The sequence below is a fragment of the Gavialis gangeticus genome, unplaced genomic scaffold, assembly GCF_001723915.1.
Source record: "Gavialis gangeticus isolate Ggan-Ray unplaced genomic scaffold, GavGan_comp1, whole genome shotgun sequence".
NCBI lineage: Eukaryota > Metazoa > Chordata > Crocodylia > Gavialidae > Gavialis > Gavialis gangeticus.
Window position 1 is genome coordinate 9,039,161 of NW_017729024.1, and position 22,940 is coordinate 9,062,100.

General features: G+C 39.2%; 1 protein-coding gene across 2 annotated transcripts in view; it reads left to right on the forward strand.

The window, feature by feature from the left end:
• Window positions 1-22,940, forward strand: part of MCTP1 (multiple C2 and transmembrane domain containing 1) — a 417,042-nt gene that overhangs the window by 198,996 nt on the left and 195,106 nt on the right. For both annotated transcript variants that reach the window (XM_019516879.1, XM_019516880.1), the window contains 2 exons: window positions 12,075-12,261; window positions 17,134-17,227. In XM_019516879.1, coding sequence (XP_019372424.1) covers window positions 12,075-12,261; window positions 17,134-17,227 — 281 coding nt within the window. The remainder of the gene's footprint in view (window positions 1-12,074; window positions 12,262-17,133; window positions 17,228-22,940) is intronic.

The window sequence follows — 22,940 nt, forward strand, 5'->3', positions numbered from 1 at the left end:
GACCCTGCTGGTGCCCCTCGCTGGTACCCCTGCCTCCCACAGCAGTGTCCAAACCCCAGATCCTGCCTGCAGGAGGCAGTAGCTGCTGCAGCAGAGTGGAGCATGGAGCTTTGCTCCCCTTCCCACACAGGTGACAAAACAGAAGCAGAGCCCATGGTTGGGGAGGGCAGATGCAAGCTGCAGGCTTGGGCTCCCTGCCCTGCTACCCTCCCTCTGGGGCATCTGCAGCCCAGTGGGCAGGACTCGGGCAAGGCAGGACAGAGTGGGACCGGGCAGGGAAGCTAGTCGCTGAGGCTTGGAGCCCCTGCCACCATGACGAGGCTCTCCCTGCCTGCCCAGCAGCAGCAAGGGGCATAATTCTATGCTGCCACCTCCACTGGTGCCAGGCAGGTAGAGGATGCTTCACCATGGCAGCCCAGGGCTTGTGGCAACAGCACTGAGCTTCTCTGCCACACTAGGTCCCACCTGCTGGACTGTGGAGGCTTCACAGGGAAGGTAGCAGGGCAGGGAGCTCACATCCACCCCCCCCCCAAATTTGGGGGCATGTGCCCCCTATGCTCCCTATACCCCCCCAGGAGTGTGCCCAGCAGCAGGGATTCAGCCTATCTCCCTACCCCCGCAGACAAGCTGCTCATGGCCCTGTCCCACTACCCATCCAGGCCCTGCGGTTGCGAATTCGGGCTCCGCTCCCCAAGCCCCATGCACTGCCCCAGATAGGCAGCAGCTGCAGCCCTAGTCCCAGCCCTGCCCAACTCTCTCCCTCCCTCCTTATGGGGGCCTCAATCCCTCTTCCCCTCATTACCAGACTTACCTGAAGGGAACTGCTCTCCAGGCTGTGTGGTGGCCATGTGCATGTGTACATGTACATGGCACCCCTCGCTGATAATCCTTCTATTGTTTCCCCCAGCCCCTTGCATGCTGGAACTCTGCTAGCCTGCAAGGAGAAACCCACCATTTTCAGTGTTTTTTTTTCCTTTAAAGGAAAAAAATCCAGGTTTTTCTCCCTAAAATGAGAAAATCTGGGTTTTACCATGTTTTTTTGTGGTGAATGGAAAACTTGGATCCTTGCTAATCAAACGATCCCATACTAATTTTTCCAGAGAGGAATTCAGTACACAAAATTGACTTGGTTGGGGGATAAATCAGGTAGCTGAATGTTTATATGAGGAACTCGGTTCTAACTTTCCTTCTTCAACTTTAATTTTAACATGTTCTACTATTTGAGTGCTAGATTTTGCAATGCTAAAATGTACATTTAAAGAGTCTTATTCTGTGTAATTTCTGAGTTTGCTTTTCTCAAAACTCAAGCTAAAGGAATAGAAATTCTATCACATGGAATTTTATTGACACCTACATGGTTCATCGAGACTGGAACCACTAGGTGCACCACATGGACCTGCAGCACTCAAGGGAGCAGCTACTAGCAATAGTAGGTGGTCATTTTCTATGTGCATTGGTGCAAGAGAAGGATGATTTTAATAATACTTGTTGACAGTGGAGGAAGAATAAGACTAATATTTCTGGCTCCCATTCCAGAATCTAAAGGAAGTGTTCTTTAGAGACATACTCTTCTGTTCATCCCCCACAAGCTTCACCCTTGCTTCAGTTCATTTTCATCTTAGTCCTGTCCCTTCTCTTCCTGCTGCACTGATTCCTTGTACAGTCCCTTTCTTTTTGGAGTCACAAAAAAGGATTTTAGAGGTCATAGTGGATAAGCAACTGAACATGAGGTCCCAATTCGTTGCTGTGGCTAAAAAATGAATATGATATTTGGATACATTAGCAGAAATGTTGTGAATAAATAACTGTACTTCCTGTCCCAGAGTCTAATTCCAGAGAAGCCAAGCATGTTGTACTCTAGCTCTTTAAAGTTTTTATCTCGTACTTCAGCATACCTGGATTCCTGCTGCAGCATTCCATCACATTGTCCAATAACTTCCTGCATAGTACCTCTTGGTCTGCTGACCTCTGTTGGGATAAAGAGCATGGTCCTTTGCAGAAGATCATCATTTACCACCCAGATGTATCCAGACAGGTGGAGATTCCTTCTCATGGTCACATCCACAGTTCTTCCAAACTAATCCTTTGATCCTGATGATCTGACTTCTGACATGGTCTTGCCAACTGACTACATGCAGCTATTTGTAACATTGTTTCAAAGGCCATCAGTCTTTGTTTATCAGCCCTCTTAAAAGGCTATGCCTGTACAGCAAAGAGCAGGGTTCAGAACACACATGTTCTGAGCATCCTGATGATTGTGCCTAGGGACATTCCCTTGTTCCCCCTATCAGCTTCATGTTGCCCAGGGCCACTTGCACCTGCCATATCCTCCTTGCAATCTTGTTAGAGTAGTATTGTCCTTCTTGATGGTGTTTCCCAGGGAGCAGAAGCTATCCACATTATCCATCTTGTCACCTATTTTAATGCCTGTTTGGTTCTTTGTCTTTTTTAATCATCTTTGTCTACTTCACATTAATATGTAGCCTGAATTGTTTACTGGTCCTGTGAAGGACAAGCCCTTTTCTTTTTATTCAGCAAATTGACATTGTCAACAAACTTGAGGTTTTTCTTTCATTGCTGTGCATTTTTACCCTGAGGCCTTTGGCCGTTACAGCTGCATCAAGGTGGATCAAAAAGGTTGTGAGAGATATTGGGTCTCCCTGTCTTCTGCTGATCAGCATTCTGAGCCAGTCGCCTAGCTCCAGGTTGTCCAACAGGCAGCCCAGGGCTGTTAAATTGTGGCCTGCAGGGTTTGTCATCACAGTTGCCAGAGCTGCTGCGTGGATGCAGTTCCAGAACTCAGGGGATAAACACTGCTTACCCTGTATCCTCTTGCCTACTGCCGAAAATTGGGGTCTTTGGTCACCACTGGTGACTCAGATTGGTAGAAGAGGAAAAGGAGTAAGAGTTTATAGGTATATGAGTTTATATGTGGAAGGCTAAAGAGACAATGGTAGTGTTTCCAAAAACATTTGGATGCAAATATTGTAAACCCCTTATACCCAATTGTTGCCTACCACTCCTTGTAGAGTGCCAGGAAAGTTAAAGTGCGAGTTTTCATATGGAATGAATCCAGGACACAGATGAACATATTCATGCAACTCAGAAGTGCCTCCATAAAGAAGACTTCTGCTAAGGGAAATTAGGGATGCTGTATATGTTCACATCCATGCCTCTTGGCAATTTTAATGAGCAATCAACTGCTGAGGCTATGTGCTGTTTTGTGGATGGTGAAATACCATGGGGCATGTTGTACTGATATGGTAGGAGTTTTAAAGTGCCTGTTCTACTGAGGCTGCTAATTTGCATGGGATATTTTATGTCTGATTAGCTTTATGGATTGTGTTGGGTTAGGGTTGATTTAGTTGCTGAATAAAAGATCAATTTAAATGTAACACTCTGCTTGCTAGTTTTAAGCATAGGATGCCATTTTATTGGCTTGAGTAGATCGCTTGCTGCTTTTCTTTTACTCAGACTGAATCTTTGACATTGCTGCAGATTCCTGTTTCCTTACAGTTAACTGAAAAATAAGTAGTACACGACTGATTAAATTTACAAATATATGTAAGGAAGAACTTAAGGAAAAATGCAGATAGATCTGTTGACTTCTAACAACAAATAGAAGTGTGTTTTTAGCAAGGCTGTCAAATGATTTAAAAATTTTATTGTGTTTAGTTGCACATTAATCGCAATTTTAATCACACAGCTAAAAACTCAAAATGCAGGTACCTTGTATAGTGGGGGGGGTGAAGTGTGTGTGTGAAGGGGGGGGAATTTGTGAATGTGTGGGGCTCTGTGGGTGTGTGTGTGGTGGGGTTGGAGCCAGGGAAGGGTGGGTCTCCACACGTCCTGGCAGGATCCAGGGGTACTGTAAGTCAGGAGTGAAGGGCAGCAGCAGAGCTGGGGGGGTGGGCTGTGGCTTGGGAGTGACGGACACATGCACACGTGCACCACCCCCCCAATAAGTCTGTGGGGGGGAAGGGACAGGGGGAAGGATTGAGGCCTCCATGCTGATGGAGTGAGTGGGGTAGGGACAGGGGCAGGCACTAGGGTGAATGGGACTCAGCACCAGGGAGGGTCATGGGATGGAGCTGTGGGTGGCTCATTCAGAGGTGCGGGAGGGTGGCTCTACTGTGCACCCCCCTGGGGGAGGCATGGGGGGTACATGCCCCCAGATTTGTGTGTGGGGTGGAGGTGGGTGGGCTGGGTCTCTGTGCCCTGCTACCTTTGCCCCAAGAGCTGCGCAACACCATATTGTGCCTCCTACCGCTGGGTGGGCAGGGGACATGTGGGTCCTGGGGTAAAGATAGCAGAGCACAGAGTCCCAGCTCACAGTGGGCAGCCCACCTCCACCCCGTGTACAAATCCAGGGGGCATGTGCTCCCCATGCCTCCCCCAGGAGTATGTGCAGCAGCAGGGAGCCCCCCCCGCCCTGTGCCTCTGGATGAGTCTCCCGCAACTCCATCCCATGACCCACCTTGGGCCCAGAGCCCCATAGACCCCAGTGCTACCCCTGCCCCACTCCCTCCTTCACTGTGGAGGTCTTGATCTGTCCCCGTCCACCCCCCCCGACTCCCCTTGCCCCTCCCCTTCCACAGACTTATCAGCATGGCACTGTTCTACACACAGCATGCAGGCTGCAGCTTGTGTGTGTCTGTCTGTGCACTGCCCAGCCCCACCTCCCCCAGCTACAGCCACCTACAGCCCATGCCCAGGCTGCCCTGTGGTCCTCTATGCTGCTGCCAATGCCCAGAAGCAGGGAAGTGGAGCCCGGGTGTGGGCTCCAAAACCACGTGCTCCAACACCACATCAAAGGTAGTGATGTCTGCATCCTGCAGTTTCCCTCTTTTAAGCCATTTATTTAGAAATGTGTAATGCAGCATTGTGTTCCTTGTGCCTGATTTAGCATTTGGAAAGGGATTTATGTTGCAGTTGTGTTTGTTCTGCACTGTGTCTGTATAAAGACCATTGCTCATGTCAGGGGGATGTAATTAAATTGTGAAAGTAGTACTATGAGGCATAGTACACTTGGACACTTAGATTTTGTGTTTACAGTTTTTCTTCCTACTCCATAGATATCTAGGAATGGATGCTTCCTGGGAGACAGAGGAGAACATATATAAACCCTTTATGTGCCTGCTGTCCTTACTGAAGCAGACCACCTACGATGATAACCAAAATCTTCCCTAACTGTAAATTCCTTGGCCATGTATCAGGAAATCCCACCTCTTTACTCCAAAGCTTCCCCAGAACAATTTCAAGCGTCTTCTGGGCCATGGCTCTGGTTGCTCCTCTCCCAATTTTGGGGGAGCATCTGTGGTTTCACTGTTTAAAAGGTCCTCAGAGAATCCTCCCAAGGTATATAGTTAGGTTGTTCTGTGTTTGTAAGGGTTGAGACCCCAAAATAGCATTCATACCATGGGAACCCCTTGTAAGAGGCTCCTCTCCCTCTTCTCCCCTTTTGAAGAATGGGATCATGCAAAGTGATGGGCTTGGTACACAGAGTAGTGGCAAGTGCCTCAAAGAGCTCAACATAGCAGGTGTGTGAAACAGGGGCCTGTGGTTAGTGGACTTTCACATTTTCGTGTCCTTGCTTGATGTACTTTATTCTGTCTCATGCTACAACCCATTCTAGTTATTGTCCCCAGTCCCGCATCTCCAAGTGAGCTGTTTTAAAATTACATTGCAGCGGTGACTATTCCTGCTCCTACAGCCAAGATTATTTTAGTGCATCCCTTCACCGAGATGTAAGCATGTTGCTCTGACCATTTAGTTGCATTTCTGCAGCTTGGCAGAACATAGGTTAACTGGCTTTAGGGAGTCTACCTGGGGTTTTGCTTAAATTGTACAGTTTTTAAGGAAAAAGAGGGGTTAAACACAAAGCAGCAACTATAAAGCATCCCCCAGCTTCCAAAGAGTATATTGTAAAGACAGGGGTAGCTGAAGGACTAGAAGACACAAAAACAGAGAACTACTGTCAGCTCTCTAATCACATTGCAGATTGGCCATGCAAACATGTGAATAACGGCTGAGGATGGTACACACATGGAAGCTGAGAAGAACTTATGGACTTGGGCTGTAGTTGCCCAGAGCCATTACTACAGGGATTTTTAATTGTAAAAAACTAATTATTGGGATGGGTACAAGAAGAACTGAATTCAGTTCTATGTGATGATTTTGTCAAGTTTCCTCACAAAATTACTCTTTGGATGCAGAATTAATTATCTGAAAATGTAAACGTATTTAATTAATTAATTCATATATGAATTAAAATGAGATGTGATGGCTGGCCTTTTGAAAATGGGAGTTTCTATGAAAGAAGCCTACACAAACAAATCTGCCATCAAAAAATAAGTTATTTAAAATTGTCTGTTGTATCATCTAACTTGCAAAAGAGTGAGAATGTTTCTATTTATTTGAGGACAGAGTTGAGTCTCCTATTTTCATTCTCCTTGCTTTTCTTGTTTAATGTTCATAAGAGACTTTTTATTTAAAAGAGAACATAAAAATTCCCAATTTAAAATTTAAATTAAGATGGGGATAAGGCTGTAACCATGTCTCAATAATTTATAAGGCTTGTAGCCTGTTGTAATTACCTCATGCCCAAGCAATTTATAATGCAATAAATGGGAAATGCAGTGTTATTTTTAAAGTTTAAAGAAATCTAAATATGTTAACATATGGAAATGTGCAGAGCCCCCAGACAACATTAAATGTGTCATATGATGGCAACATGGGGGGGGGGGAAGTCAAATGAATTTTAAGAGTCAATTTAATCATAACTGAAAAGCTGTGGCATTCCGTCCCTATAGGGGCTATATTGTCGATGTTAACGCCATTTGAACTAAGAATTTAAGAAAATTACAGCAAAGTTGGTAATAGATAATGAAAAAAATATTTTCCTTTATCTTCTAATTAGGAATTATGCTCAGCCATTCTTGGGCCAAGCACATAATATCTTCACAGCTGGCTTATTGCATAGGTTTGAGACCTAATAAAATCAGGGTAAACTTGTGCAAAAATCAGTTCACTAGTTGTACATTTGTAAGAGCTAAAATAAACTATTTCATAATTTCCAGATTAATTTTCAAGAGGTAGTGTTTCAGAAATACATAGGTTAGATCCCCAATTCTCATTAAGATTCAGTAAAGGCTTGGGTGCCTAACAGTCCTTTTATATATTTGAATATATCCAGTCAATCAACTGCCAGTCTGTAATATTTATTCTTTTTTGCTGTTTATATATCAATACATAGGCTAAGGAGAGATGTATATCCTCTGGGTTGCTGTAGGTCATTAGAAAGCAGCAATACAGATGGAGACCTACCTTTGATAGTGAATAGACAATTAGACACAAGCATGCCATGTAACATGGATGTGAAAAGGTACAGCACACACAAAGGCTTTGAGTCAAAGAAGAGTTAAAGAATGCCTCATTATCTGATTTAATTGTGACTGATTAAGAGTAAGTAGTGATGTTATAGCCATGATGGTCCAGAAAATATGTAAGAGGCAAGAATTTCTTAGGGTGATAGCTTTTATTGGACCAACTGTGGAGTTTGGGATAAAGTTAGACAAGCTTCTAATATAAGAATGTCCAATAAAAGCTGTCACCTTAAGAAATGTTTGCCTCTTATATAAATATTTTATTTAGTTTATTACTAAGGATCATCATTTCTGAAAGATACTTTAACAGAGTGAAAGTAAAAGAAGAGAAATTTTAAAATTCACTTACAAGAAAACTTTAAAATATGTATAAATCTGTAAAGCAGGAATAAAAGGGAACTAAAAAAAGGTATATCATAGAATCATAGAAAATTAGAGTAAGGAAGGACTACAGGAGGTCATCTAGTCCAGTCCCCTGCTCAAAGCAGGACCATCCCCAAATATATCATCCCATCCAAGGTTTGGCTTCCTGGGTTTAAAAACCTCTAAGGATGGAGGTTCCACAATCTATCTGGGTAGCCTGTTCCAGCGCTTTACTACCCTCCTCATGAGAGTTTTTCCATTACAACCTAAACTTCCTCTGCTGTATTCACAGTATTCCAGATGTGGCCTGTCAAGTGCCAAATAGAGGAGAATAATCACTTCCCTCGATCTGCTGGCAACACTCCTACTAATGCAGCTCAGTATGCTGTTAACCTTTGCAAGAAAGGCAAACCGTTGGCTCATATCACATTACAAATGTTTGAAGGAATACCCATATAAAGAGTTCATAATGTCAATAATGATTGTTCAATTAAGAAAAAAGCCAGAAGCTCAAGAAGTCTTTAAAGGACATTGTGAGGATGCAGGCCTGCAGATTAGGGCTGTGCGATTAGGGAAGTATTCAATTTGGATTCGGCCAATTCGGAGGACAGTTATTCGATTCAGCCGATTTGGCTTCGGAAGATTCAGCACTGATTCAGAGAGATTCGGTGATTCGGACCAGCCAGGGAAAGGCAGGCATAGCTGGGCAGCTACAGCTTCTCCTGTGTCTCCTCCAGCTGTTTTCTTTTCTCTCCCTGGGCAGGGGGAGCCAAGGGAGAAGCCTCCATGGCTGCGCTCCCTGGCCCCAGCCCAGTCCCGGCACTTAAAAAAATTAAATAAAAGCCCCACACTCACTGCCTGCAGCAGAAGCAAATGGGGCCTCTGGGTAATGGTGGCAGCACGGGGCAGTGGAGGGCAGCTGGGATTGTGCCCTCCACCTGGCACCCTCACGGCAGCTGCCCCGCGGTGCAGCTCGGCAGGGCTCTGTGTGCTGTCTGGGAGCTGGGGTTGCTGGGGCTGAGCACTGCCGGGCTATAGCTGCCACGTGGAGCCGCCCCAGCTCCCATTCAAATCAAACTGGGGCCTGGGGAATTGAACCGGGTTGCATTGTTGCATCAGCTACAGTTTGTTCCCATTCTCTTTTTTGGGATGAATTCCACAGCCTGACTACATTTCCTAAGATTCAGTATCTTCCCTCTTCTACAGGGAGAACATGTCGCATTTAAAGAAGTGTAGTCTGTCTAGGAAGCCCCCTTAGGTGCAGGAGAGGTCCAATTAAAGTCTCACAAAGCATTTAAGTGTTTTGGTCCTAATATTTTTACAATTATTTATATAAAATATTTCCATCAAAAAAAGTTTCCAATTTCTGAACAGCTGTAGAGGAAAGGAAGCATCTTGAATTTTCTGTGTTGTTTTGCTTCCAAATTACAGTCATTCCCCAGCCACTTGCCTGATTCCAGAGAGTGAAGAAGGTTCTTGGTTCTTGTTTCTCTATGCAGGAAGAGATGCAGAAGGAAATACGCTCCTTGATCCAGAACTGAGAAACAGCAGTAGCTTTGCTGCCTAGTTAGCGATGACGAGCATCCCTGTACAAGGCTTTGGAAAGAGTGTTTATATGAGTTCTGTCCAGATGACATTATGCTAGTGTGTAAGCCTAAATGGAACTGTTGTCAAATTATTGACTCTGATTGCTTAAAAAGTGGATTTGTATTACAAAATCAAACAGCTGAAGACATGGAAGCTGTTTTGCCACTCTCTTCTCTAAATTCAGTAATAGCAGTAGGGGCTTGCAAAAAAAGTGCTGCATAGAACTGTTTTGCAAGGAATTGTTTATGTATCACAAAGAGGAATGGCATGGATTATTAATATTGGGACAGAAGACTAACTTTTGGAGTGTGTTTTGGGAGGCCACTATTTCCACTTTAACTTTGCATTAACATTATTTGTTTACAGTCACTACATAGACAAACACCAGGACAATGAATTTGTATATACATGTAGAAAGTCATATCAATTTCCCTTTTATTTTTCCTTTTTTGGCTAAGACTCTAAAATGACTGGAGATGACTTGAGATTACTGTTGGATTACTGATATCATTAAGCCCTACTGATTCTCCTACTGACCTTATTGGCAGTACTTAAACTATTCAAATTAAAGACTAAGGTTGTAATAATACTATCCAATGATAAATACAACAGTGTTCTCACAAAGACATATTTTAAGCATACTTTCAAGAGTATTTGGTAGTTAAAGTAGACAAGAACATTTAATACTAGAAGTAATCTAAACCAGTCACTGCACGTATGTGATCAGCATAATTCATTTTCTTTATTACAGCCTAAATAATGATTTTTTGGCATATGTAGACATACTAAACATACATTGACCATGAGATTTTTAAACTTTTCCTATAACAATTCCTTTCACTTCATGACAGTCCAAAATCCAAAGATCCAAAATAAAAGGTAAATGCCAAACTCAGTAAGCCCCATTATTCTGTTTAAAATTGTTCATTGTAAAATAATTAATTGAACCTACCTACTGTATGAACTTTGCAGAAGTTTAATTTTAACAGCTACACAACAGATAGTGTTTGAAAAAAAAACCTTGTAACAAATTTAATCTGTCTATAATAGTAGAATGCCCATTTTATGAGGCCACATTTATTCTTATAATTGGCTATTTCCTGTCTTTAAATGCATATTTATTCATGTCTGCCACCTTTTTCTCAGTTTATTGGCCCTGTGGTCACCACGTTATCTTTCTCTTCAAAATCAATTGACATTTTTATGAAAAGAGTTTGCGAGATGTTTAGCTCAGTGAGAGTGGCATATAGAACATGTGCCTGTCACATCAAATAATCCCTGTTAAAACTACAGAATGCAGTGGTTAAACTATCAGTAAAATACACCAATTGTTTCCTCTGGATTTTATTTGAATTTTTTTTATTTTTTTTATTCATTATCTCAAAACCTTAAGAGAAAAAAGTTAGTGGATATAAATAGTACAAGTAATTTTTTTTTCACTACTGTCCAGTGTAATCTTGCATCTCCTATAATTGAAGCCAGGGTAGAGATTCACCTTGTAGACTGACTAAATCAGAGAAGCATAAGATTTTGTGAGCCTAAGCTCACTTCATCAGGTGCATTAAAGCTTATGCATTTTTTTTCCATGCCTTCTGCTTGACTTCAGTCTAACTCCATCCTCCTTACCTATCTCCTTCAATATACATTCTGAAAACATACAGAAATTCCCAGCTATAATGTTAGAATGATTTAACTTCTGAATATACATTACAATATTAAAAATACTAAACAGTTTTCTCAACCAGTCTCATGGAATACAATGTAGAATATTTGTTAACTATATGATATTCCCTTTTGGTTCTTGATTAAGCTCAACCCATGGCAGCAGTAGAGCACAATTCTTTCACTATGCCCCTTTAGCTTCTCGGGCTGAAACATACTTCTCCTCTGTCCCTACATGTACAGACATTATTGCTGCCCTGCACACATAGGGACAACTCATTCCATTTGCTCATGGCAGGAAATATGGGCTGTGTGGTCTCTCTGCCCCTTCTACCTAGATCCACTTTAAGAGCTGTTGTGAGGTTACATGGGTCAGTGGTAGCCACCCTTTTCTGGCTGTGGACTAAAATGTCCCATCCCACATCAGAGGCAGGCAAATGGGTAGGTGCTACTGCCACTTGTTCCCACAGGGAGAATGCCACCCATACCCTCCCACCATTGAAGCCCCACATCTGCAGGTCAGAACCCATGGTTCTGTGGGTCAGATTTGGTCCTAAGGCTGTAGTTTGCTGATCTCTGATGCAAGTAATGCTCCATTTCCCTTAGTTTCATGGCCAGTGATGTTAGCTCCCACCACAATCAGTCCCTTAAACAGTGCATAAATAGTGGAGAGGAATGAGTACTAGTCTTAGTGTGTTGAGATTCACAGTTTTGGGAAAGATTCACTTTATACTTGTGTCTTATGTTGATTTAAGAGAGAGACTTAAACAACACAGGATAGATACAAGTCTAGATTTCTGATTGCTTACTTTGGTGGTGGTTAGATCAAGGGCCTGGTTCATATGCATCTCCATTGTATGTATTTAAAAAAACCCATGTAGTTCTTGTGCATTATAATGATTTGAAGCTAAAAGCAGGCAAGAGATATGGATAAAACTGAAGATAAATCCTCCTACAGACAAGGAAGGAATTTCAACTGATTTATTTTTTCGCATAGTTGAGTGCAGGTCAGCTCCTGCTGCCCTTGTTTGATCTTACAAAGAAAGCCAAATGCTGATTCAAAACGTTTGTTTCTAGGTGCCAGGTTGACCTGTCGGCCCTGAGTAAAGAACAAACTCACAAGCTGGAGTTGCAGCTGGAGGAAGGAGAAGGATGCCTGGTATTGCTGGTCACCCTGACAGCCTCAGCTGCAGTCAGTATCTCTGACCTCTCTGTCAACTCCTTGGAGGACCAGAAAGAGCGAGAAGAAATACTGAAGAGATATGTATGTAGTATCCATAACTTTCCATTTTTAATGTAGTATTATAAAGAAATAATGAATAAGTGTTAAACATTCTGAATTGATCTATTACCCACTAGTAACAAAGATTTAACTAAGCTCTTAATATTGTAGTAACTGACTTAAAGAGTTTGATTATATCCACAGAGCCCCAAATCCTATTTTTGCATAAACTGTTGTGTCAGTAATTATTCAGCTATTTTACTTGACTGTGGCATTATGTAATTTTGATTATTTCGGTGTTTTCCAAGTGTAGCATAATCTAAGATATTATTAGCAACTTTAGAGTGTTCTAGTAAATATTCTTTTCAGCTCCTTGGGGTGTGGAGAGTTTTGCAATTGTTAGCATATTAGAGTGAAAGAAGCCTTTCTATTTTTTGACTGAGTACTAGAGTCTGGAGCAGTGGTTTGGGTCATTAAAATAACTATATTAAACTATATTTCCATTTCAGAATATTCTGAAACAAATTATTTTATTTCCCAGCATCCTCACATTACACAGAATCTGTGTAGTTTTATCAAAGCAACAGAGAGGGGAGCTCTTACTCCAGCATTTATTAATACTCAAATCACTAAAAGTAACTGTCTCACTATACATAAAGAAAAAGGAGAGAAAAAAAACCCCTATTTCCACTTAAAATTACAAAGCTTTTATTGTACAATGCTGCCAGGTGTTTAGAAGGCTTCTCTAGACACTCAGCCATTAAACCAAGCTCTGACTAACAAAGAGCCGCTTAATTTTTTTTAGATTTTAAAATATTCCTATTCCCTGACTGACATCCTTTCAATAACTGAATTTAATAAAGATGTACCTTATCAGGCTGTGCAGATAACATGAAGTGCTAGTACTAATGCTGTACAATATTCTTCAAACAGATTAGCAGGATGTGCGCTTCAGCAAATTTATTCTGGCTATCTCCACCAAATCAGCTGTCTGCTAATGCTTGTACAACTCATACACCAATAGTGTTATCATAAACTCAGTTTAATAGAGGTGACTTAGTGAGGCTAAACATTATATTTTCTAACCAACTGAGAGCTAAGGTATTGTGTACCACCTTTGAAAAATAATTACAATTATGAGAATTATTTCAGATTTTGATATCCAGCAAGGCAGAGTCTGTTGTTGTCAGAATAGATCTTTATAAATATAGTACATTTCTGATGGATCTATTTTCTATAATGACATACATTTTGATATTGAGTGTAACAATACCATATTTTTGTGGATAATTGTGATAACATGTGGCTGTTAAGTGATATTGATAGTTTTGATAGTTTAGCGACAACATAGGGAAATACGATTGCTTCATGTGTAAGTTTAGCTTTCTTCAATTCTCTACTTTTGCTTTAAAAGTTGAATGTATAACATAATTTATATAGTATGAGAATGATCAAATGATTTCTTATTCTCATATATCCATATACATAAACATCATTTTTCAAAATTTAAATATATCTTCAATATACACATACTGCAGCATTCGAAACTTAAGAAAACACATAACCGTTGTTTGAGGGATGTTTCTAATTTGCTACTTGACAGAAACATAAGTTTACATTTACATATATTCCAGAACTTAATATTGAATACCTTTGGAGAAATTGCCATATTTTGTTCGCTAAAGTGACCCATAGGTAGCAGCAGAACAAATATGTACAGAATCCAGATTGTTTCTTCTCATTGCTGAATGATTTATCTTTATACTGTCAGGCATATACAAATAACTAATATGCAGTTAGCAAGATGCACTTACAGCATTTGGAAGATTTATTTATTTTTTTTACTTCTTAAAGGCAAACAACATTTGAGAAATGCATTTTGCACCCGTTCTTGTGGCCACAAACAGTTAATGAGCTGACCCTGCCATCAGATCAAATAGCCTTTGAAAATGACTCTATTACTGTCATTTAACCATTTGTAGCTGAACATGAGAGCCCTACAAATTAAACAGACATTACTGTTTGAACCATTATTTTACCACAATTGTCTGAAAAGATTAATTCCTTTTGGGGTGGGGAGGAGGAGGGCAGTAATGGGTACAGACCAAGAGAGATTGTATGACCTTTTCAGAACGGGTGTGCTGAACCCATGGTCCCCCTTGTCACAGTTTAAAAACCAGAGGAGCTAGTTTAGAGAAGAAGTTGTTAGCATTCCATTTTTATTATGACATTTCACAGTCATCCGATTTAATGTCCCTTGACCGGATTGTCCACCGTGAGACGATGGGCTTGAAATGTTATTTAGAGCATTGATAAAAGGTGAGCGGTTCTAGGATGACAGCAAGTCATAAGGCTGGTGGTGTGACATTAATTTTCTCCATAACAGAGATGGAATAAGACGTCACGGTGACAAGCTGTCAATCAGTACTGGCCCCTCAGTGTATCTCAATGCCATAGGATGGGGTATTGCTTCTCCCATAATAGAGCTGAACTGAGATGCTCTCCCTGACAGCTGCTGCAGCCATACAGAAAATATATTATACAGCCTTTCATTAAAAAAATAAAGAGGACTCATCTCCAGAGCATTTCAATCTTTTCCCATCTATTGAGGGCTGAAAGGATTCACAGCAAATCATAGATTCCTCTGCTATGGAAATTTCAGACTTTAGAAGCTATCGAGGTTTTGAGGCCTTCAACAATAATCATAAATAAGAAGACAGAATATCATCTGATAAATCGTTACATAATGTTACATATTTAAACTATGAAAAGAAAATGACTTTATTACATTAGAGTCCCTACAATAATATCGCACAGTATGTCACTAGCCCAGGCTGTCAGAATGTACAATAAATGAGTCTAAATCAGCTGACTTGCCAAAACTAAAAGTTCAAATGATAATTATCCCAGAGAGTCTGAGAAAGGGTATCAAGAGTGAAATACAGCAATGCTGCCTTTTAGCAGAATGTATTTACCAGTGTGATTTTTAAACTTTGGCTTGGTCTCCCCCACTCCCAGCTTGCTATTTGTTTCAGCCACTTGGAAACTTTTGTTAAATAACTACAAAAATTGAGGTGCAAAAACCTTCTGGTAAATCTCTTCACCTTTTGCACTACATTAGAACAAGAAACGTATCTGTATTTTGGTGCCAGCTCTGATAAGAAGCTTCCAAAATTAAACTTGATCAGTATTGTAATAAATGACAGACTTCTAACAAACGTTTGAATTATAACATTGCTATCGGTAACACCACTTCCACCACTCTTGGTTTGCAAGCACATAAATAGAGTGAAGTATGTTTTGATTCAACTTTATCTGCTTATTTTAAACAGATTTCTGATGATAAACAAGTGTGAATACTGATTAAAACAATCTCTGTGATAAACACTATATATATATATACATATATCTCTATCTGTGTGTGTGTGTGTGTGTGTGTGTGTATATATAAAGCCTATGAGATTACATATAACTGCATTTCCTCAGCTCAGTATACCAAGGTCAACCATCCGCTGTGAACAATAATCAGTCAGAGGGGACTTATAAAATTAATATCATAGTGTGATTTGACTGTCAGAATTCTCTTGTTAATAAAAAGGCAGGGATGTGCTTTAATGTTTGTTAGGCATAAATATATTACATTTTTCAAACAAGCTAACATTTAGGATTGCACTGAAGTGGCACCTTCAAGATTACTTCAGAACAGTAATCTTAGTTTACGGACTTAAAGCTCCCTAACAGTTTTCCCTTATGACATATTTCAGAATCACCCACCTAGTGTCTTTCTTGCTGCTTGCATGATTTAAAATCTCAGACTTTGTTATGAACAGTACAGGCTGTTTCACTTGCTCCATATTAAAGCAGTAAAATAAGGCCCTAGCTTTAAAACTTATTGGCCTTGATTTAAAAAAATAGCTTCAATGGATTTGTTTGTAGGAAACTGTTGATGAAAGTAATAATGTGCACAAGTGCTACGTTTTAGGAACAAGACTTATAGCCACATACATCTCTAAATATGGACTTTAGAATTTTATTTTAATTGACCATCTTTTGAGTTCCTGACTCAGATTATCTGATGTCTAAAATATAGCTTTGGTACGTACAGTTAATATATTGTGGGCTTAAAATTGATCTGCAGAATTGGCAGTATGATTCAGGCCTTATAGAAACATTTCAGCTTCTTGGGCTCAATTACTACAATACCAGTCTCCTGCGTCTGGTCACTTGAAAACATAGCTATCAGTGTTTCAAAATAGTTTTCTAAAAGGTTTTCACAAATGTTGCATATCATGAATAAATGTGAACTACTCTTTTCCAGTGTTGATAAATCTAAATGATATATAAGCCTTGCTGGCAAGGAAGGAAAGATCTGTTATGAGAGTTCCAGCAATACATAACCATCTTTTTGGTCTTTGATTTGTGTGTCACTCCTGTTAAAGTCAGATGACTAAACTTGTTTCTGACAAGAAGAATATTGGCCCTTAATCACAAACAAAACTCTTTTGGGGAGCTATAACAAGGGAAATTAAATATGGTTTTTAAGTGCAAAAGTATTTAGCAAGAGGAAATAGTATAAACATTTTTATTCAGTTGTATATGTTGTTATGCTAATTAATGTACCAACATTAAAATCTTGCTGTCAGTAGTTCACTTTTAATATTAGAAGTATAATAAAGTTGAATTAAATTTTTAAATTTGTTTTACCTTTATATATTTTTTCATTTAATCTCCAGTTTATAAATTGGAGATAGATATGCTTTGAAACTGATAGGTACCGTTAACATTACATTCCTAAAAAAACCCCTAATTAAAAAGGCAATCACGTGTACTAAATGATATTTGGAATGGAGGGGAGGGAGAAGAATTATACAAGCTATAATATTTATGTTTAGTATTATTATTATTATTATTTAGAGCCCAATGAGGATGTTTCATAATCTGAAGGATGTGGGATTTCTACAAGTGAAGGTCATCAGAGCAGAAGCATTGATGGCAGCTGATGTTACAGGCAAGGACTCATTATGTTTCTGTGATACTCTAATAAAAAAGTGGATCATTTGACAAATGGGACAGTTTCAGCAAAATATGAAGCTTAAGAACGGTAAAGTGTCAGAACTCTTTAGCTCATTTGCAGACAACATATCTCTTAGCAAAAAACAAAACTTTTATGTGGACCATGAGTTGTAATGCCAGCAAACAGAATCCTACAGTTTCTATGGGAAAGGAGAAATACACCTTTTTCACCATCAGAGGTCCTGCAAAGACATTTTATGTGGTAGATGTGCAGGACTTTATTCTCTAATGGGTACAAATATATGAAAATCTCATAATCAAAATGAATTGAAGGTAAATATTGTTTACAAGACAAAGCAGACAGTTAATTCAAAATACGATAGGCTCAGATAATACATTAAATCTGTCAGGAACTAACCTTCTGGAATTTACCAAGGAGCTTGACAGACTGGTTCTAGTTTAATATTAAAATACTAGTAATAATAATCAGATCTTCCTAAGGAACACAAAGTTTCCTGCAACCAATGCTACTTCAGTGGCTAATTGTAAAGACTGATAAGTAAATAATTTAGAGTAATTATTTAGTAATGTTTTGTTCTTTGTCTGTATAATTAGCTAAATTGATACAGTTGTATTTTGCTTATTGAAAACTATTTAAGAAAAAAAATGTTGAAACTATACCAATATTTTTTCTTCAAAAATAACTAAGTTCTCTCTTAAAAGTACAATGAGCGTCATGCTCCACAAGCTAAGGGGAATAAGAAGAGATTGTTCACTTTCATAAAGTACCTATCATTACTATAAAATTCATGAATATTTGGTTTAGCTGCCACCAAAGAAGTTAAAGTACAAGTTCTATTACAGGAATAAATGTAGGCATGATCGGATATGTCTCCTGTAATGCTTCTGTATAAACTAATATGATATAAATATTTTTTTTCTTTAGAGATGTAACAGGGCAAAAAAAATGCTGAAACTGATCATCCAGTTTGTGAAATACAAAATAACAGATTCTTTTTTTGGAGGAGGTTGGAGAAACACTTCTTAAGATTCTTCGCTCTGCTTTGACCTTATAATCCAATGTGGTCTGAACAGAGAGAGAGAGATTAAGTTATTCAGGGGCAATGGGATGATTCAGTCTCTGACCTGGTTCAGTCTTTGACTTTTCTTGATCCTCATGTCATTTCTGCACAAGATTTTGGAAATGCATTTGATTCAATTAAAGATGTACAGAACTACTGAAACTATTTTAAGACACTGTACATTTTGAGTGACTGTCAGTTATCAATGGGAATAAACACCTGCTATATTGCCATCCTAGGTGCTCTAAATATTTTGTCTGTCCACCAGGAATAGCTAGAACAATGATTTGTACTAAAAAAGTATTTTTAAAGAAGGCTGTGTATTTCAGAGATTATACAAATTATTGGACCACTAAGAAGAAAATGTTTGCTATAATGTTGAAAAAAAGGGAAATGATTTATTAAGTGCTGTGACATGTATCTATTTTTGTAGGGACCTTTAGAACCACTTGAGTGGCCTGCCTTCAGATTACAATTTGAATTTGAATAGATGTTTAGAAATAACTGTTAATGAAAGGACTTATTTGTTGATTGATTGTTTTTTGATTCTTCATATTATGATCAAGCCTCTTCTGTCATAATAAAGTGTTTGTAGATGCTATGTAGGACCTGCTCCTCCCACCCTTACTCAAGTGAGTAATCCTTATTTATGGGAGGAGACCAACTGATATCAACAATATTATATGTGATTAAGATTTGCTTATGTGAATCAAAATTGTGGGGGATGCTTTGCATTTTATTTACTTATCTATTTATTATTTGGCACAATTTTTTCTGAGTTAACCTTAAGGTATTTTATCCCAAGTCTAAGCAACAACATAAATACCTAAACAGTATCTGTGTGATTTGCTCCCTAGCCTGTAGGTTGAGAATTTCATTTTTAATATAATTTTTAATATAAAGTAATGTCAAAATATATTAGCTTAGGCTGAATAGTTTAAAAACTCCATAATATTCCATCATTAAGCATAAGCACAGAGAGGAAAAGACTGCTGTAATCTTTTAAGTAGCCATCAATCTTGCTACAGTTACAAAGAATTTTTTCCTTTCAAAATGTAAAATTTTTTCTTTTGTTACCATACATTCATTGAGAAGCATTGTAATACTGTATTAACTCTGTGTGAATAAAGAGCAATTGAGACTCCCTTTGAATGAGTGAGTAAAAAGCACAAATTACTTTTTAATGAAACCCTCAATTCTTTTCCTTTCCACAAAAAGCCTATAGCCTTGTTCAGCTGAATACTACTACAGTAGGTCACTTCAGTTAAGCCTCTAATAAACTGTTGATAGTTGAGGGTAGTTTTTTCTTCTGTCTCAATAGGCCAGTGTTGGACAGTGCACTTCAAATCATTAAGGTTAATACAGATTAAAAAAAGAGATTAACTGTGGTGGTTAAGGCCTCAGTTTACAACTCCCACACATACACATGCATTGAACAAGAGACAAGGGGTGGATTGAAATTTCAGTTAAATTGTGGGCAGGCTTTTACAGCCTGAGAAAGTGGGCGCAACAGTTTTGAAAATTGGTCACTGTTAAAGTCTCCTATAACTGGGTTTGAGAAGTATTAAGAAATACTACTCAATCCAGCCACTTACAAGAACACCCATTAAGGGCATAATCTTTTGAGGGATTGAGTATTTTCCTAGCAGCCAAACTTGACTTCAGTAAGAATAGAAAGTACTGACCACCTTGTAGGGTCAGCTGGCAAAAGAACTGGCATACTGTAATGCCCCTGCAACCAGGAGAAGCACATAAGAATGCGTCTCAAACAAGGTCATGCAATTCTTTCTGTAGGTCAAAAATATTAGGCTTCTACCAGTATGAACTTTTATTCTGTTAGGAGGTGTGATGGGGCAAAGAACCATGCTTGAAAGGTTTTCATGGAAACACTGTATTTTTGGAATTCAGGTATGAAAAAGTGCAGCAGGACAAGAGAGGCTGCTCATTTTTTTATTTTCTTCCTGAGATGCTTCAGTTTACATCCTTATTAAGCATTAACTGTTCAATACTAGATTGTTTTATTTTTTTCCCCACAAGTCCTCAGCAAAACAGGAAAAGTTATCTTTTCCCTTCCTTCTGCATTCCCCCTGGCTTGCTTGGGGTTCCTTATGGAGGGATTGTAGCCTTCAGAGAGACTAGGTGCTTGTGAAGCATTGGTACACACTGGTACAAATAAAGCTCTGACCAGTGAGAAATATACATACTTGCAAATTGTTTAAAGGTAGTGTATAATATATTCATCATCAGAGTTAACCTCTCAAATTAACATGTTTTCTTTGCATTTGAACCAGACAAATTTTAGAAAGAAACACAGACCCTTTTAAAAACGAAATGTAGCATCAGTTATAGCAATAGTCGGATAAATTGTTTTTTGCTTCCTGCAACAGTTATGTATACAGAAGGCTTATAAAGCTCTAGTTCTTTGGTGAAATCAGCTAGTTTAATGGATGGTGTTTGCTAATCCTTTATTAAGGCAGACATGTTCATACTTGTCTTTAGAAAATCTGCCTTATTGATAGCAGATTATTTAAGGAAGAAAACGGTGAAAAAAAGATATGCCACAGTTTTTATCAACTTCATTGAGAGTCTTATTATCTTAAGAAGTAACAGTTAGCAACTCAAATTCATTAGTAGGGCTAAATCTAAGCTCTATTTGACAGCCTGCCTAAAAAACAGTTTGTTTTGCTGTCTGTGGGCTTTAATTAAGATGTGCTCAATTCTAGTCCCCTTGCTCTCCACCCCCCACGCCCCCACCCCACTTGCTGTGTCACAGACCGGCGATCAGACGCTTTCAGATGGTCCAGCCCATGACTTTGACCTTCTGCGCAGTCCAGCGTTCCCTGGGGAACCGTTCAGCTCATGAGGTCTGATTTCACACTTCCAGGATGCCTCGGCTCTCTTAACAATGACAGGGAGACAAAGCCCTTTAGAGCAGGCCGCATGGGGACTTGTTTAAATTGGAAACTAGAGAGGAGTCAAGGAACAAGGTTACGGGCTACAGAATAGTGCTTTTAATAAAGAGCTCACAGCTCTGGTTCAGCTCAAAGAGGGCTACCTCTGTACAATTAATTGAGACATTTATCTGGAGCATCTTAGGCCTCTACTTTCTCACAGAATTATGTGATAAATATCAGCGAAGAGGCAAATGAGATATGCATGAAATGAATTTTTAACACTTTGATGACTGTGTCTCCAGTCTTCATTAGAAGTAAATTTACTTGTATTTATGGCCTCATTATCAGTTGATTGTTTGTACTTTTTAGGGTTCTGAGTTTTCTGCACAGGACTTTATATAAAGGCATATTTGATTAAAGGCTTCATGACATTTGGATTTAGTATCCTACATATGTTAGATTTCATGCTGTCACCTCTTGGGGAACAGAAAGTAAATGCAGCTCAAGAGAGGAAATTTTTTTTTCTTTGAAAGTTTATATGAGAGACTCAGTCCCTGTTCCTGGTAAATTCTTGTTAAAGTATTGATAAGTTTAATTGGAAGTAGGGTAAGATGGGTAATATTTTCAGATGCTGATGAAGATGGTTTACATCTGTTAACTTCTAGGACCTGAGTTTTAAAAAAAAACCTTTGGCTTTGTTCCCAAGATGCTAGCAATATTTTTCTTGCATATACACAACCATACATTTCCATATAGAAACAGAAGGCTCTTAATACAAAAATTCATAGTGTTTATTTGAGTCTCCTTTAGAAGTATGGTTCCAGATGTAATTTGTACCATCCAGGAGCAGGATATCTAGTCCTGATATAAATATGAGTTAATTTCATGAAATGAAAAAGAATACAAAATAGTATTTGGGGGAGAAGCGATAAAACTTCAGCGGGCCATATTTTTATTCACTGAGAGGTTTAGTCCAGATTATGAACTAAATGTCCACAAAATTTCATTTTTAAAAAGAAGGGTGTTGTTTTTAATTATTAAATAAAAAGCAGGGAAACAACGTTTTCTTTCGTTAGTGAATGAGTGCAATGGTTAGAATTAGATTTGGTAAATATATTTGTGGTTGTCAGCTTGGGAATTTCTGCAAGTGGCTTGTAGCATTAGGTTAAATGTAGTTGTTGCATTGAACATCCTTGCCAGAGAGCTTAAATATGCATGAAAACTTTATGCATAATAAGTCATCACAACACTACTGTAAGAGAGGTATTATAATATCCGTTTCACAGATGGAAAACTTAGAAAGGTTAACTGACTCAGTTAAGGCGACAGAACAAGTCATTGTCAAAGCCAGCATTAGAACATAGGAGTCTTTTGGTCTTGGTCTTGTGCTTAATCCATTAGATAAGGCGGTGTCCCATTCTATTGAGCCATTCCTCAGTGCGGCCATAGGTCATACTGCCTGCTCAGCTCCAGGCAGCTGCCTCTTAGGGGGTCTGCAACAATGTTAGTGACATTTAAAGACTGCCTGAGTAGCACTGCCCCCCACAGCCATGGACTGGCTGTCACTCTGTTCCAAATGGAAGGGATTTTTGGCTCTAGTTTTCATAGATCCACAATGGCTAGCCATGAATAGCAGTAGGGGAGGACCATAAAAGCACAGGATAGTTTCAAAAACAAAAGATAAACTTAGTACCTTCACAACTGAATTAAAATTATGAAACGATATTTGTGA